Source organism: Panthera tigris, chromosome F2 (assembly GCF_018350195.1).
Source record: "Panthera tigris isolate Pti1 chromosome F2, P.tigris_Pti1_mat1.1, whole genome shotgun sequence".
Classification (NCBI taxonomy): Eukaryota; Metazoa; Chordata; class Mammalia; order Carnivora; family Felidae; genus Panthera; species Panthera tigris.
In genome coordinates, this window is record NC_056676.1 from 166,333 (window position 1) to 180,294 (window position 13,962).

Genomic DNA, 13,962 nt, shown 5'->3' on the forward strand with positions numbered 1-13,962 from the left:
GGAAAATATTTGCAAATTACATATCAGATAAAAGTTTAATACCCAAAATCTGTAGAAAAACTTATCAAACTCCACACCAAAAAACAATCCAGTCATGAAATGGACAAAAGACATGACATGAATTGACACTTTTTCCCCCAAAAAAGACATCAGTATTGTTAACAGACACCTGAAAATATGCTCAGCATCATTCAACATTAGGGCAATGCAAATAAAAAATATGAGATACCACTTCACACCTGTCAGAATGGTTAAAAGTAATAATTCAGGCAACGTCATGATGCCGAGGATGCAGAGAAAGAGAAACACTTTTGTACTGCTGGTAGGAATGCAAACTGGTGTAGCCACTCTGGAAAACAGTATGGAGGCTCCTCAAAAAATTAAAAACAGAACTATACTATGACCAAACAATTGCATTACTAGGTATTTACCCAAAGGAAACTAAAATTCTAATTTGAAGGGGCACATGCACCTCAATGTTTATAGCAGCATTATAGCCAAAGTATGGAAAGAACTCAAATGTCCATCAACTGATGAATGGGTAGAGAAGATGTAGTATGTACAAATACAAGGTAATATTACTTGAAGATAAAAAATAAAATTTTTCCATTTGCAACAACGTGGAAGGAACTAGACTGCATTACACAAAATAAGTCAGTCAGAGAAATACAAATATCGTATGATTTCACTCATGTGTGGAATTTAAACAAAACAGATTAACATGGGGGAAGGGAAGCAAAAATAAGATAAAAGCAGAGAAGGAGGCAAACCATAAATAGAACAAACTTAGGGTTGCTGGTGTGGTGTTGAGTGAGGGAATGGGCTAAATGGGCAATGGGCATTAAGGAGGGCACTTGTTGGAATGAACACTTGGTGTTATATGTAAGTTATGAATCACTAAATTGTATTCCTGAAATCGTTATTACACTATATGTTAACTAGATTTAAATTAAAAAAAAGAAAATCTCAATCCCAAAATAAAAATGAATCAATAAAAATATAAAATATAAAATTATGTATATAAATTATAATATTGATAATAATAAAGAGATTGAAAAAATAAGAACATAAATGAAAAAGTAATAAAAATATAAAGAGTAAAAGTAAGATGGAAGCTAGGTCGTATTTCCCCTAGATCTGATGTTTATCCTGGTCTTTTGGGGCAGAAGCCTGCTGTGCTGATTCTCACCTTGACTTCAGTGGAAATGCACCTCCAGGGTGCAAGGGGGCGGTGCTTGATGTAAGCAGATCAGGCCTCCACTATGTGGCGCTAATTTGCTCCCTGAAGTCTTTCAGTGTTGATGGGCAGGATGAATATGGCAAAGCCCAGCCCTCTAGCCCTTGTGCTGAAAATTCATGCTGCCCACTCTTCAGCGAGCCCTCACAGTAGAGTTGTCAGTCACCACTTTTGAGTCCTCAGTTTCATTCTGAGGACTGTTTTCATCTTACCTATGTCTGAACTTTTTTATCTCACACACACGACTGAGTTTCAAAACTCCATATAAAATGTGGGGTTCCCTACATGTAAAATTTGGGATTCTCTCACTGCGGACCCATGCTGTTCCTTTGGTGGAATGTCTTGCTGCACATTTGACATTTTCTTGAAGGTTCTGGAGAGTCGTTGCATGACTGCACAGTGGTTCACATTTTATGACAAAATAGAGAGCAGAAATCTGGCACCAAGACATATTGCTCTAAATTGGATTCCCAGAACCTATGCCTGGGAACGGAGCAGGACATTGGTGGCACGTGATCTTCATGTGACACAGGGGATCCTCAGACCACCTTTTTCATTACTAGGATTCTGCTCCACTTTGCTCTCTGAGCATCTTTAAGCCAGGCACATCCCCCATGGTAGCAGACTTCCAAAAGTTCATATTTTATACCCTACTGTTTATAATTCTTGTGGTAGCCTCCATAAGCAGGCTCCCACTACTACCCACTACTACATCCACAGCTGTCTCCCTCAAGTCATTTTTCCATACCTCCTACCTTCCAAAATGTGATCAGTTTTCTACTTGTAGACTTGCGGTTTTGTTCTGGCAGGACTCCGATTGATTTCTTGGGTATTCAGAATGATTATATAATTATCAAACTGTGTTCAAGGAATGAGACAAGCTTAGGGTTCCCCTACTCTTCTGACATCTTAATTCTTCCAACTCTTCTTTAAATGTTTGTTAGAATTTGCATATGAAGTCATCTGGCCCTGGGATTTTGTTTGTTGGAAGTTTTAATATTTCTTTATTTATGGATTTATTTATTTCACTTTATTTATTTTGATAGAGAAAGAGTGTGTGCAGGGGAGGGACAAAAAGAAAGGGAGAATGACACAGAGTCTGATGCAGAGTGCAGACCCTGATGCAGGGCTCCACCCTATGAACCCTGAAATCGGGACCTGAACCAAAATCAAAAGTTGAACACTTAACTGACTGAGCCACCCAGGCCCCCTGTTGGGAGTTTTAAAATCTATTCAATTTATTTGTTGGTAATCAGTCTGTTCAAGTTTTCTATTTCTTCTTATTTCAGTTTTAGTAGTTTATGTCCCTAGAAATGTATCCATTTCTTCAGGTTGTCCAATTTATTGGGAGATAGTTTTTCATAATATTCTCTCAAATTGGTTGTATTTTTGTGGTATTGGTTATTTTATTTCATTTATTTGGTTCCCTTCTCTTTGTGTTTTCATAAGTCTGGCTAGAGTTTCAACACTCCAGAATCAATTTTATTAATTTTTTCTAAGAGCCAGCTCTTAGTTTCATTGATCTGTTATATTTTACTGGGTTTTTTTTGTTTTTGTTTTTTTTAGTTTCTATATAATTTATTTCTCCTCTAGTCTTTATTATTTCATCCAGCTTGTTGACTTTGGCTTCATTTGTTGTTCTTTCTCTACCTTCTTTAGGTGTAAGTTTAGATTGTTTATTTTAATTTTTCTTGCTTTTAATGTAGGCCTGTGTTGCCATATACTTCCCTCTTAGCACCACTGTATCTGCATCCTAATGATTTTGTAGCCTTGTGTTTTCATTTTCACTTGTTTCCCTGTATTTGTTTTATTTCTTCTTGGATTTCCTTGTTGACTCATTCATTGCTTAGTAGCATGTTCCATACCTCCATGTATTTGCTGTATTCCAATTTTTTTTTCTTGTGGTTGACCTATAGTGTCTTAGCGCTGTGGTCAGAAAAGTTGAGTGTTTTGTTACCTCAATTTCTTTGTATTTGTTGAGTTCTGTTTTGTGGAAAAATTTGTGATCTACTTTGATAAATCTTCCATGTACATTTGAAAATTAATATGTATTCTGCTGTTTGAGGATGGAATATATCTGTTTGAATATATATATATATATAATTATAATAATTATAATAATAATTATAATATATATATATAGTTTGAATATAAAGTCTCCTTCCTGTGTGCTAATCATAATCATCGTTTCCCTTTTAATTTTCTGTTTACATAATATTTACATTTATGTGAGTGGGGTATTAAAGTATCCTACTATTATTGTATTATTATAAATCATTTCCTTTAGTTTTTTATTGTTTTATGTACTTGGGTGCTCCCATGTTGGGTGAAAATTTACAATTGTCAGATCATATTGTATTGTCCCCTTTATTATGATATTGTGCCTTTTCTTATCACTTGCTACCGAGTGTTTTTTTAAGTCCAGTTTGCCCAATATAAGTATTGCTACAGTAGCTTATTTTTGACATCCATTTGCATGATAAATATTTCTCCACCCTGTCTCTTTCAATCTTCAGGTGTCTTTCAGTCTAAAATCAGTTTTTGTAGGCAGCATATAGATGGGTTTGGCTTTTTTAATCCATTCTGACATCCTATGTGTTTTGATTAGAACATTTTGTCCATTTACATTCAAGGCAATTATTAATAGATATGTATTTAGTATCATTTTATTAATTTTTTTGGTCATTTCTTTAGATTTTCTGATATTCTCTGGTCAGCCCTCCTCCTTTGGAGATTCTTCTTCCTCTCCCTGTCCAAGCATCTGGAGATTCCTTAGACTCCTGCTTTTTGTCAGATTCTTCTCCACACACTTCCTTGACCATCTGGCACTGGGATTCTCCAAATGTTGGCAATTCCCAAATCTAGATCGACAGCATGGAACACTCCTCAAAGCTCCAGACCCAGAGAGCCACTAGCTCTTTGTCCTCAAGACACCCCCAACTTCACATGACTGAACATAATTTGTCTCTTGTGTCCCCATATTCAGTCCCCTGCAATCCACCCACCTTAGCTATCTGAGGGGCTGTGGCATTTACCCTACACCGGCCTGTATCATTACTTGTTGAATTCACACATGGATTTATTATCTCCCTAACAGTTATGTAGTAAAACTCCCTAATGCCTTCAGAACACTTAAACTATACCCATACTTCTTTTTTTTTTTTTCCTAAGATTGTGGCAGTTTTATTTTTATTTTTATTTTTTTATTTTTTAATATATGAAATTTACTGTCAAATTGGTTTCCATACAACACCCAGTGCTCATCCCAAAAGGTGCCCTCCTCAATACCCATCACCCACCCTGCCCTCCCTCTCACCCTGCCCTCCCTCCCACCCCCCATCAACCCTCAGTTTTTTCTCAGTTTTTAACAGTCTCTAATGCTTTGGCTCTCTCCCACTCTAACCTCTTTTTTTTTTTTTTCTTCCCCTCCCCCATGGGTTTCTGTTATGTTTCTCAGGATCCACATAAGAGTGAAACCATATGGTATCTGTCTTTCTCTGTATGGCTTATTTCACTTAGCATCACACTCTCCAGTTCCATCCATGTTGCTACAAAAGGCCATATTTCATTTTTTCTCATTGCCACGTAGTATTCCATTGTGTATATAAACCACAATTTCTTTATCCATTCATCAGTTGATGGACATTTAGGCTCTTTCCATAATTTGGCTATTGTTGAGAGTGCCGCTATAAACATTGGGGTACAGGTGCCCCTATGCATCAGTACTCCTGTATCCCTTGGATAAATTCCTAGCAGTGCTATTGCTGGGTCATAGGGTAGGTCTATTTTTAATTTTCTGAGGAACCTCCACACTGCTTTCCAGAGCGGCTGCACCAATTTGCATTCCCACCAACAGTGCAAGAGGGTTCCTGTTTCTCCACATCCTCTCCAGCATCTATAGTCTCCTGATTTCTTCATTTTGGCCACTCTGACTGGCGTGAGGTGGTATCTGAGTGTGGTTTTGATTTGTATTTCCCTGATAAGGAGCGACGTTGAACATCTTTTCATGTGCCTGTTGGCCATCCGGATGTCTTCTTTAGAGAAGTGTCTATTCATGTTTTCTGCCCATTTCTTCACTGGGTTATTTGTTTTTCTGGTGTGGAGTTTGATGAGCTCTTTATAGATTTTGGATACTAGCCCTTTGTCCGATGTGTCATTTGCAAATATCTTTTCCCATTCCGTTGGTTGCCTTTTAGTTTTGTTGGTTGTTTCCTTTGCTGTGCAGAAGCTTTTTATCTTCATAAGGTCCCAGTAATTCACTTTTGCTTTTAATTCCCTTGCCTTTGGGGATGTGCCGAGTAAGAGATTGCTACGGCTGAGGTCAGAGAGGTCTTTTCCTGCTTTCTCCTCTAAGGTTTTGATGGTTTCCTGTCTCACATTCAGGTCCTTTATCCATTTTGAGTTTATTTTTGTGAATGGTGTGAGAAAGTGGTCTAGTTTCAACCTTCTGCATGTTGCTGTCCAGTTCTCCCAGTACCATTTGTTAAAGAGACTGTCTTTTTTCCATTGGATGTTCTTTCCTGCTTCATCAAAGATGAGTTGGCCATACGTTTGTGGGTCTAGTTCTGGGGTTTCTATTCTATTCCATTGGTCTATGTGTCTGTTTTTATGCCAATACCATGCTGTCTTGATGATGACAGCTTTGTAGTAGAGGCTAAAGTCTGGGATTGTGATGACTCCTGCTTTGGTCTTCTTCTTCAAAATGACTTTGGCTATTCGGGGCCTTTTGTGGTTCCATATGAATTTTAGGATTGCTTGTTCTAGTTTTGAGAAGAATGAAAATGGAATGATTACAACCAATCCCTCAGAGATACAAACAATTATCAGGGAATACTATGAAAAATTATATGCCAGCAAATTGGACAACCTGGAAGAAATGGACAAATTTCTAAACACCCACACTCTTCCAAAACTCAATCAGGAGGAAATAGAAAGCTTGAACAGACCCATAACCAGCGAAGAAATTGAATCGGTTATCAAAAATCTCCCAACAAATAAGAGTCCAGGACCAGATGGCTTCCCAGGGGAGTTCTACCAGACATTTAAAGCAGAGATAATACCTATCCTTCTCAAGCTATTCCAAGAAATAGAAAGGGAAGGAAAACTTCCAGACTCATTCTATGAAGCCAGTATTACTTTGCTTCCTAAACCAGACAGAGACCCAGTAAAAAAAGAGAACTACAGGCCAATATCCCTGATGAATATGGATGCAAAAATTCTTAATAAGATACTAGCAAATCGAATTCAACAGCATATAAAAAGAATTATTCACCATGATCAAGTGGGATTCATTCCTGGGATGCAGGGCTGGTTCAACATTCGCAAATCGATCAACGTGATACATCACATTAACAAAAAAAAAGAGAAGAACCATATGATCCTGTCAATCGATGCAGAAAAGGCCTTTGACAAAATCCAGCACCCTTTCTTAATAAAAACCCTTGAGAAAGTCGGGATAGAAGGAACATACTTAAAGATCATAAAGGCCATTTACGAAAAGCCCACAGCTAACATCATCCTCAATGGGGAAAAACTGAGAGCTTTTTCCCTGAGATCAGGAACACGACAGGGATGCCCACTGTCACCGCTGCTGTTTAATATAGTGCTGGAAGTTCTAGCATCAGCAATCAGACAACAAAAGGAAATCAAAGGCATCAAAATTGGCAAAGATGAAGTCAAGCTTTCGCTTTTTGCAGATGACATGATATTATACATGGAAAATCCGATAGACTCCACCAAAAGTCTGCTAGAACTGATACTTGAATTCAGCAAAGTTGCAGGATACAAAATCAACGTGCAGAAATCAGTTGCATTCTTATACACTAACAATGAAGCAACAGAAAGACAAATGAAGAAACTGATCCCATTCACAATTGCACCAAGAAGCATAAAATACCTAGGAATAAATCTAACCAAAGATGTAAAAGATCTGTATGCTGAAAACTATAGAAAGCTTATGCAGGTAATTGAAGAAGATATAAAGAAATGGAAAGACATTCCCTGCTCATGGATTGGAAGAATAAATATTGTCAAAATGTCAATACTACCCAAAGCTATCTACACATTCAATGCAATCCCAATCAAAATTATACCCATACTTCTAATTTAAGTCACCAATAAGTTATTTCAGAAACCAGCGTGTGAATCACACTTTCCTGCAAACGCAGAGGAAACTGCATCCACTAGTAGCTCTTGGCTTTTTTGATGTTTCTACTTGGAAGAAAAGTACTAGGTTCCATTAAGTTTGTAGGTCACAAATAAAATCTCAGAAATAAAAAAGTGGGGAGCATGGGATCCTTGTTTTCCTAGGACTTGAATAAACACTCGAGTTTTGGCTGCGGCATTATCACTATAGTCCTGGAATTATCACAGATGAGGGGTACACAGTGTATTGCACAATCACATGTCTATTTATACACCTGGCTTCTTTCCCCGACTATATACTAGGTAGACGACAGGTTACAGTCCCAGAAGCCCAGACCTGTGCTCAATGTATTAGAGTTGCCTGACTGAGTAGATGGACAAGTAGACAAAAAACTGGTCTACTGATTCTTAAGTAGGCCTTTCCACCTTAAGTCCTAAAAATGGGCTGGAGAGATTAGAACTGGCCTCACACTTCAAGAAGCTCTCAGATGAGATCATCTAATTCAATGAATGCCAGAACCCAATGATCCTCTTTGTGTCCGACCATGATCTCTCCTTACACAAAGCAAACACAGGCTCTGTCTTCTCCATAAATCCAGGGGTTAGAGAGTACATATATCATGGGGTACTTGTCTAGCTCCCTCATTAACTTGCTCCTGAGTGCCGATTCCATACAGTGCAGCAACATCACTGCTATTGTCCTATCTCGAGTGGCCCAGTGAGTTATTGGTTTGAACTTCATCAAGATGTTCACTCCAGCTCTGGTGGGAGTCAGCTGGCAGCCCCCAGGAGGCTCCCAGGCAGTACAATACAAATGTACAGGTGGGTCCTTTCCCAACACCTGAGCTAACTCAGTCTGTTTTGTCATTTCCAAACCTTCCAAGTCACAGACTTTCTAAAGCTTTTCCTTTGAAAGCTATTCTGTATTAGAAGCTCCCACCTGGCTGAAGCCAGGGGCCAAGAATGGGTCCTGGCTCCTCCAGTGGCGTTTCTGGTGAGATATGCTTCTAAGATGGGTCTCTGAGGCCACTCCAGGCCACCTGAAAAGCCTGTCTCTCAAATGCCCCCATGGAGGCTCTTTCCAGCCTCCTGAATGATCACCCCCACCAGGAGCTGTCAGATGCCTTCTTCTCTGACAAAGGCTTGGGCTAGGAGTCTCAACCCCTCTGTAGTCAGGCTCTGTAGTGTATGGCAGAACCTGGCCCCCACCCACCCCGCAGGAAGCTAAGGTTCCAAGGCAAAGTGCCTCCCTCCCTCAACTGAAGGCAAAGCAGATGCAAGGTGGTGGGGGTGATAGCTGTTTGTGATTTCCTTCCTCTCTGACCTTCATTGCACCTGGAGCATGCTCAGAGGGCAGTGCCACTGACCTGCAGCTAGGGTGGCATGGATCATCGGGCCTCCATCTGTCACTGACAAGCCTGATGGCTTCAGCCAGAACAAGTACCCTGCATCTCATCTATCATGCAAGATAACACCTTTCCTGCCTTTCAGAGTGTTGTAAGGATCCAGTGAGATTAGGAGTACATTTGGGAAACACTTGCTTTCATCCAGGTGTTTTCCATATTGCTATGACCAATATGCCCCACTAGTGAGAAGCCACTCTCAGGGTTCTTCCTTAAATTCAGTTACCAATAGATTTAGGCAATATTCTCCTGGCTCCCTAGCAAACTAAACATTCCCTATTTTTCTCTACTTTCTTTGTCAATGTGCATTCCTGTGACCGCTGAGCCACACTGCCTCCAGTTCTTGAAGCCAGATACCATTAGCAGTTCAGATTCCCAAAGTCTCCGAAAATGCACAGAGGCTCTGAGTGGTCATCTAACCAATCCATCCTCTGCCTTTGGGTAGGGCTTACAAAGAATACTCCTTAAAATCAATTTCTCATCTGGCCTCCAGGGTTTAGCAGAAACGAAACCACATACAGCCCAGGAGCATGCATCCCTTGCCGGGACTGGAGTCACAGCTGCTTCTAGTCACACTTAGGATTTGGTGACCCATTTTCCCAAGGGACCATCATGCTCTGCATCCATAATGCACTTCTGAACCAGCAGCACACTCATCACTTAGCCCTCTGCAGGCGTGATCTACTCCGAGGGCCTGTTTCCTCAGTGATTCATTGGTTTTGTTTTTGTTTTTGTTTGTTTTGAGAAATGTTGGGGAAGGTTGTATAGCAGTAGGGCTGGGGAAGGTGCTTACAGAAAAAAAGACACATGGTTTTTGTTTGTTTGTTTGTTTGTTATTTAAAGAATGCATCACTTCCTAACGTTGATTCATAAGCCTTTTCCCTAGATTCCAGTCAGAGGAAATTTGTAAGGAAAATCCCTTCAGGCTGACAGCGCTGAAGGTGCATATCTCTTTGGTAAAGGCAGAAGACACAGGCCTTTGCTTAGGTTTGAGGAACAGTGCACTGCTGTGGGCCACCTACAGCAATTGGTGCAGCTAATGTGGAAAACAGTGATCCACTCAAACACCTTCCCCACTCCCAACTCTCCCCTGCCCTTACACCCTTCCTCCCCCTCTGCCACTGCTCTGCCCTCCTCTGATAGGTGGGAAGGAAAAGAAGGATGGAACTAGGAGTGTTCAGGGAGGGCCTGCTACATGCAAGACCATCCTAGGCTCTTCAACGTGCACCATTTCACTTTGCACTGGTAGCCACCTGACTGAGAAGTCAAGGCGTCCAGGTACCAAGAAGCCAACAAAGTCCCTGAGCTCCTGAGTGGAAGATTTATGATCTGATCCACAGCCTGCCTCTAGAAGAGGTGCTCCCAGTTTCCTTTCCACTGCACAGCTGGAACCCATATGCAGTGCCGGAGAATGGGTACATTATGGTCTTCCTTCCAGATGGCAAATCCTTTTGGAGCAGGATTCCTGTCTGAGTACTCTCTAGATTCCCCACCACCACCTCCTCTCATTTCCCAGTTACCCCACCTGGAACAGTGCAGGCAGTTGTAGGGACTCCAAGAGAACTGGGTCCCAGTAACACTGGCCTTCAGAGCCCATTTTATGGTGAGGCTCTCCTTGTGCTTGGTCACTTTTTTTTTTTTTTTTTTTACACAGCAACTTAGCAGTACTTTTCTGCAATCATTAACTACAAAAGAAGCTTAGAAGGGATTATTTTCAGGTGTCTTGTTTTACTGTAAGTACCCTGTGGGGTGAGTTTCAGGGCCCTGCTCACACATTCCTGGGCACTCGGATGGGGGCAAGTTTACCAGCAGGGGCTGCTCACAGACATGCAGCTCTGTCACTTCCACTTTGCACATACTCAGAAGTGTCATTCCAGCTCTATTTGAGGGAGAAGGCAGTAGATGTACTCTATGGCAACTGGAAGCAGTATGTGAAATAGCCTAAACAAGGTTTGGGGAAAATTCAGTTGTGGCTGGCCACCTGTCCATCCCACCTTGTCAAGGCCAGTGGCTTGAAATGCCTGCCTGAAGGCAAAAGAAAGGTGTGGTGACCTGGAGGAACCATTCCAGAAAGGAGTCCAACATGAACCACACAAATGACCCCCTGCCTGGCTTTTCTAAATGCTTCCCTGAGGGATGTCAACCTTGCCAGGAAAACCAGGCAAAGTGTGTGTGCACACATGTGAAATTGAGAGAAAGTGAGAGAACAACTAACTTACAACACATTTTCTAGCTTATTTCTCTATGGCTTGGTTTTCTCTGACTTTGTTCACTCTATTCACTTTTTCTAAAAACACTTTTTTAAACTTCAGAGCATTCTGAGCTACACACTTAGGCAACAATGTGACCACTGTCATTTCAAGAAGACTCTTAACACAGCTGCAGGAAGGCCACACTATGAGTGTCGTCTCTGGTATGGCATCACAATGCCTGGGCTGGGGTGAATTATGACCCAGGGGATCAGCAACTGGTTCAACTAATTCCACTCCATATGAATATGCACCCACATCCCAATTCTGTCTCCCCCAGCTCCCTGTGATCCTGGCAAGCTCATCAACCAATCTGAGCCTCAGTTTCCTGAAGATGATAATCTTTTATCTCATAATGGCTTTTTGAGTATCAGATAAGATAATGGTGGTGAACGTGCTTTGTAAAATAGAATATAACCGACAAATGGAAAACAGTGCTATTATCATATTATTAATAAATGCAGGGTTTAATGCAATTAGGTTGCATTACTAATGACGTTATTTTAGTCAAACAACTTGCTGTTTTTCCTCCCTAACCTTCTTCAGAGTTCAAAGAGACAGTGAAAGACAGAAACCTGCATGGCTGGCTGGCTGGCTTCAAGGTCAAAACTCAGGCATGCATTTTTTGTGGCACAAAGGGTGGCCAATCAATTGAACACAGAAATCAGGGCGCTAAGTAGAAAGCTACCTGAACAGATGACTGCAGGGCTCAGAGGATGGAGCAGGAGGTACCAATCTGCCAGCTGCACAGCCAGGCCACTCCCCTCTCTCTAGGGATGCACCCACCCTGGAGGATAACACTTCCCTCTCGGGAAGAGCAGAGCAATACGCTCTCAGAGAGGTCCTCCACTTTTCCCCAGTAGGACCTCACCAGCCTGAGTGAGTTGTTCCCATCTGGCTGGTGTTGAGAAACCTGTGAGCCCAAGAAGGAAAATAAAACCCATGCACAACATAAATAGAAGCAGTGCACACTGATGGGAAAGATACCTGGCCCATGCCCATGCACCCTCTACACCCTCACCACTGGACCAGGTTCATGAACAGTGCATGGGCAAGACTGGGAGCTGGGGAGAAATGCAGAACCTGTGCCTGTACTTGGACCCACTGAGTCAGAACCTGCATTGTAATGTGATGCCCGGGCTCCCCTGGTACAATTCAAGTCCAAGAAGCTCTGCTCTTGTACCCAAGGGGTAGGAGATGGGGTGAGCACTCCTTGGCTCGTGTTTGGTGAGCTTCTCCCACCTGCTTTGATTCTGATGAGTTCTGGCAGCCCCTGCCTCCTGATCACTTGGTACAGAGCAGGACCACCACCCGGAGTGTGCCACTTTTCGGCAAGAAGCCCATAGGCCAGGTCAGCTTTCTCATCCTCTCCACCCAGGAATAATAGGTGACCTCAGCCTCTTCAGTGCTGTGGGAAATTCACCTTTCCTGTTCACTAAGCCTCTGTCCAAAGAACTTGAGAGGCTGGAGCGGTCACTTCCAGTCATACTTCCTTAGCAGTTGGGAGCAGGCTGCATGCTGGGCCTTTAAGCCTAGACTGTGGGGTTGGTCCCCTCTGCAGGCTGTGCAGTGCCTGGCCTGCAGTGCAGTCCCCTCCTCCATCAGGGGCTTGGCTGCTTCCTGGGCACTTACTTCCTCCAGGTGATTAGGACTGACTTTGTCATCTGTTAGTTTGTATTCATCCCATGCCCAGGGGTTGGGTCCCTACAGTGGATGACGAGACTGGGAAACTGAGGGAAAGTGGAGAAATTCGGATGCAATTCCTTCCCCTCTGAAGGTGGTATGGTCGATGGCTCGGCTCCTTGGTTTCCACCCTGCCCAGCCACTAACCAGCCATGGACACTCTGGCAAGTTCTCCAAAGTCCCCTTGTGTTTTCCCCATCTCTAAAATGGGGTGAAAGTCCCTCTACACCTTAGAGGTTTGTAGAAGATGAAACAGAATTACAGGAAATGAAAACTTGGATGAAAAGATCATTCTGGACAAGGTGTTTTATTCATTAAGATAGGCTGAGGGCACAGCTCTCAGCACCTTAAGCATACTGAACCTGAGTTGGCACAGCAGGGCCTGGTTTAGGATGAGACCCAGAGACCCAGAGTCAAGGAGTTTGCCCATGGTCACCCCTGTGGAAACTGGCAGAGGGGTGCTGTGATTCCAGGTGGAGCTCCAGGATGGTGTTCCACAGGGACTCAGAGAGGAGTCCTGCCTTGACAGTTGTCTAGACTGGCTCTCAGGCTGGGGGAATACACAAGATGCATGATAAAGGTCAGCCACACCCTCTTCATCCTCCTCCACCAGGAAGCCCTCAGAGAAATGTGCTCCATCCTTGGCTACCACCTGGTCAGGGACAAATCCAGGCAAGTTTAGTTTGTTTGTTTGTTTGTTTGTTTTCTAAATGCACAGGAGAGTGACCCCCAGGAGCTCTTTAGAAAACACACAACAGCCTCAAAGAAGTTCTTGACCTCTGAACCCAAATACATTCTGGAGCATTCAAATGTTTCCTCAGTATCTAATTGGTCTTGCCTCTGACTCCTGAAAGTTGCTCAACAGGGGGTTGATTTATTTCTCCCTTTGCCAACTGCCAATCCACTTAAAACCCTATTACTCCAAGTCTGATGCTCTGTGATATGTAAGCCTTGACTTTCTTCTTTCTCAGGCTTTCTCCTCCATTGCTGATCCAGTCACTTCTAGAGCCCATCATTTGACATTTGCTCTTGAGCAATTTAACTTACCAGATGCCCCCTGGACTCCTTTCATTTGTCTTTTACCACATACCTCCCCTGTCTTGTTCTGGAGCTGACCAAGGAGGCTTCCCCACATGGTGCCTGTGGGGGGCCATGAGAGATTTCCCCCTATGTGCCCCCTACAACTCACCAGGGGCCCCCCACCAGGTTCTCTGGATCTGGACTGACCAGCAGAATACAGTGTGGC

At 42.5% G+C, this 13,962-nt stretch overlaps 1 protein-coding gene across 1 annotated transcript in view; it reads right to left on the reverse strand.

Annotated features, from left to right (window-relative positions):
* Positions 1 to 13,023: 13,023 nt before the first annotated feature.
* Positions 13,024 to 13,962, reverse strand: part of LOC122235139 (nuclear pore membrane glycoprotein 210-like) — a 60,404-nt gene continuing 59,465 nt past the window's right edge. The window contains exon 12 of the mRNA XM_042973607.1: positions 13,024 to 13,368. Within this exon, the coding sequence (XP_042829541.1) occupies positions 13,024 to 13,368 (345 nt within the window). The remainder of the gene's footprint in view (positions 13,369 to 13,962) is intronic.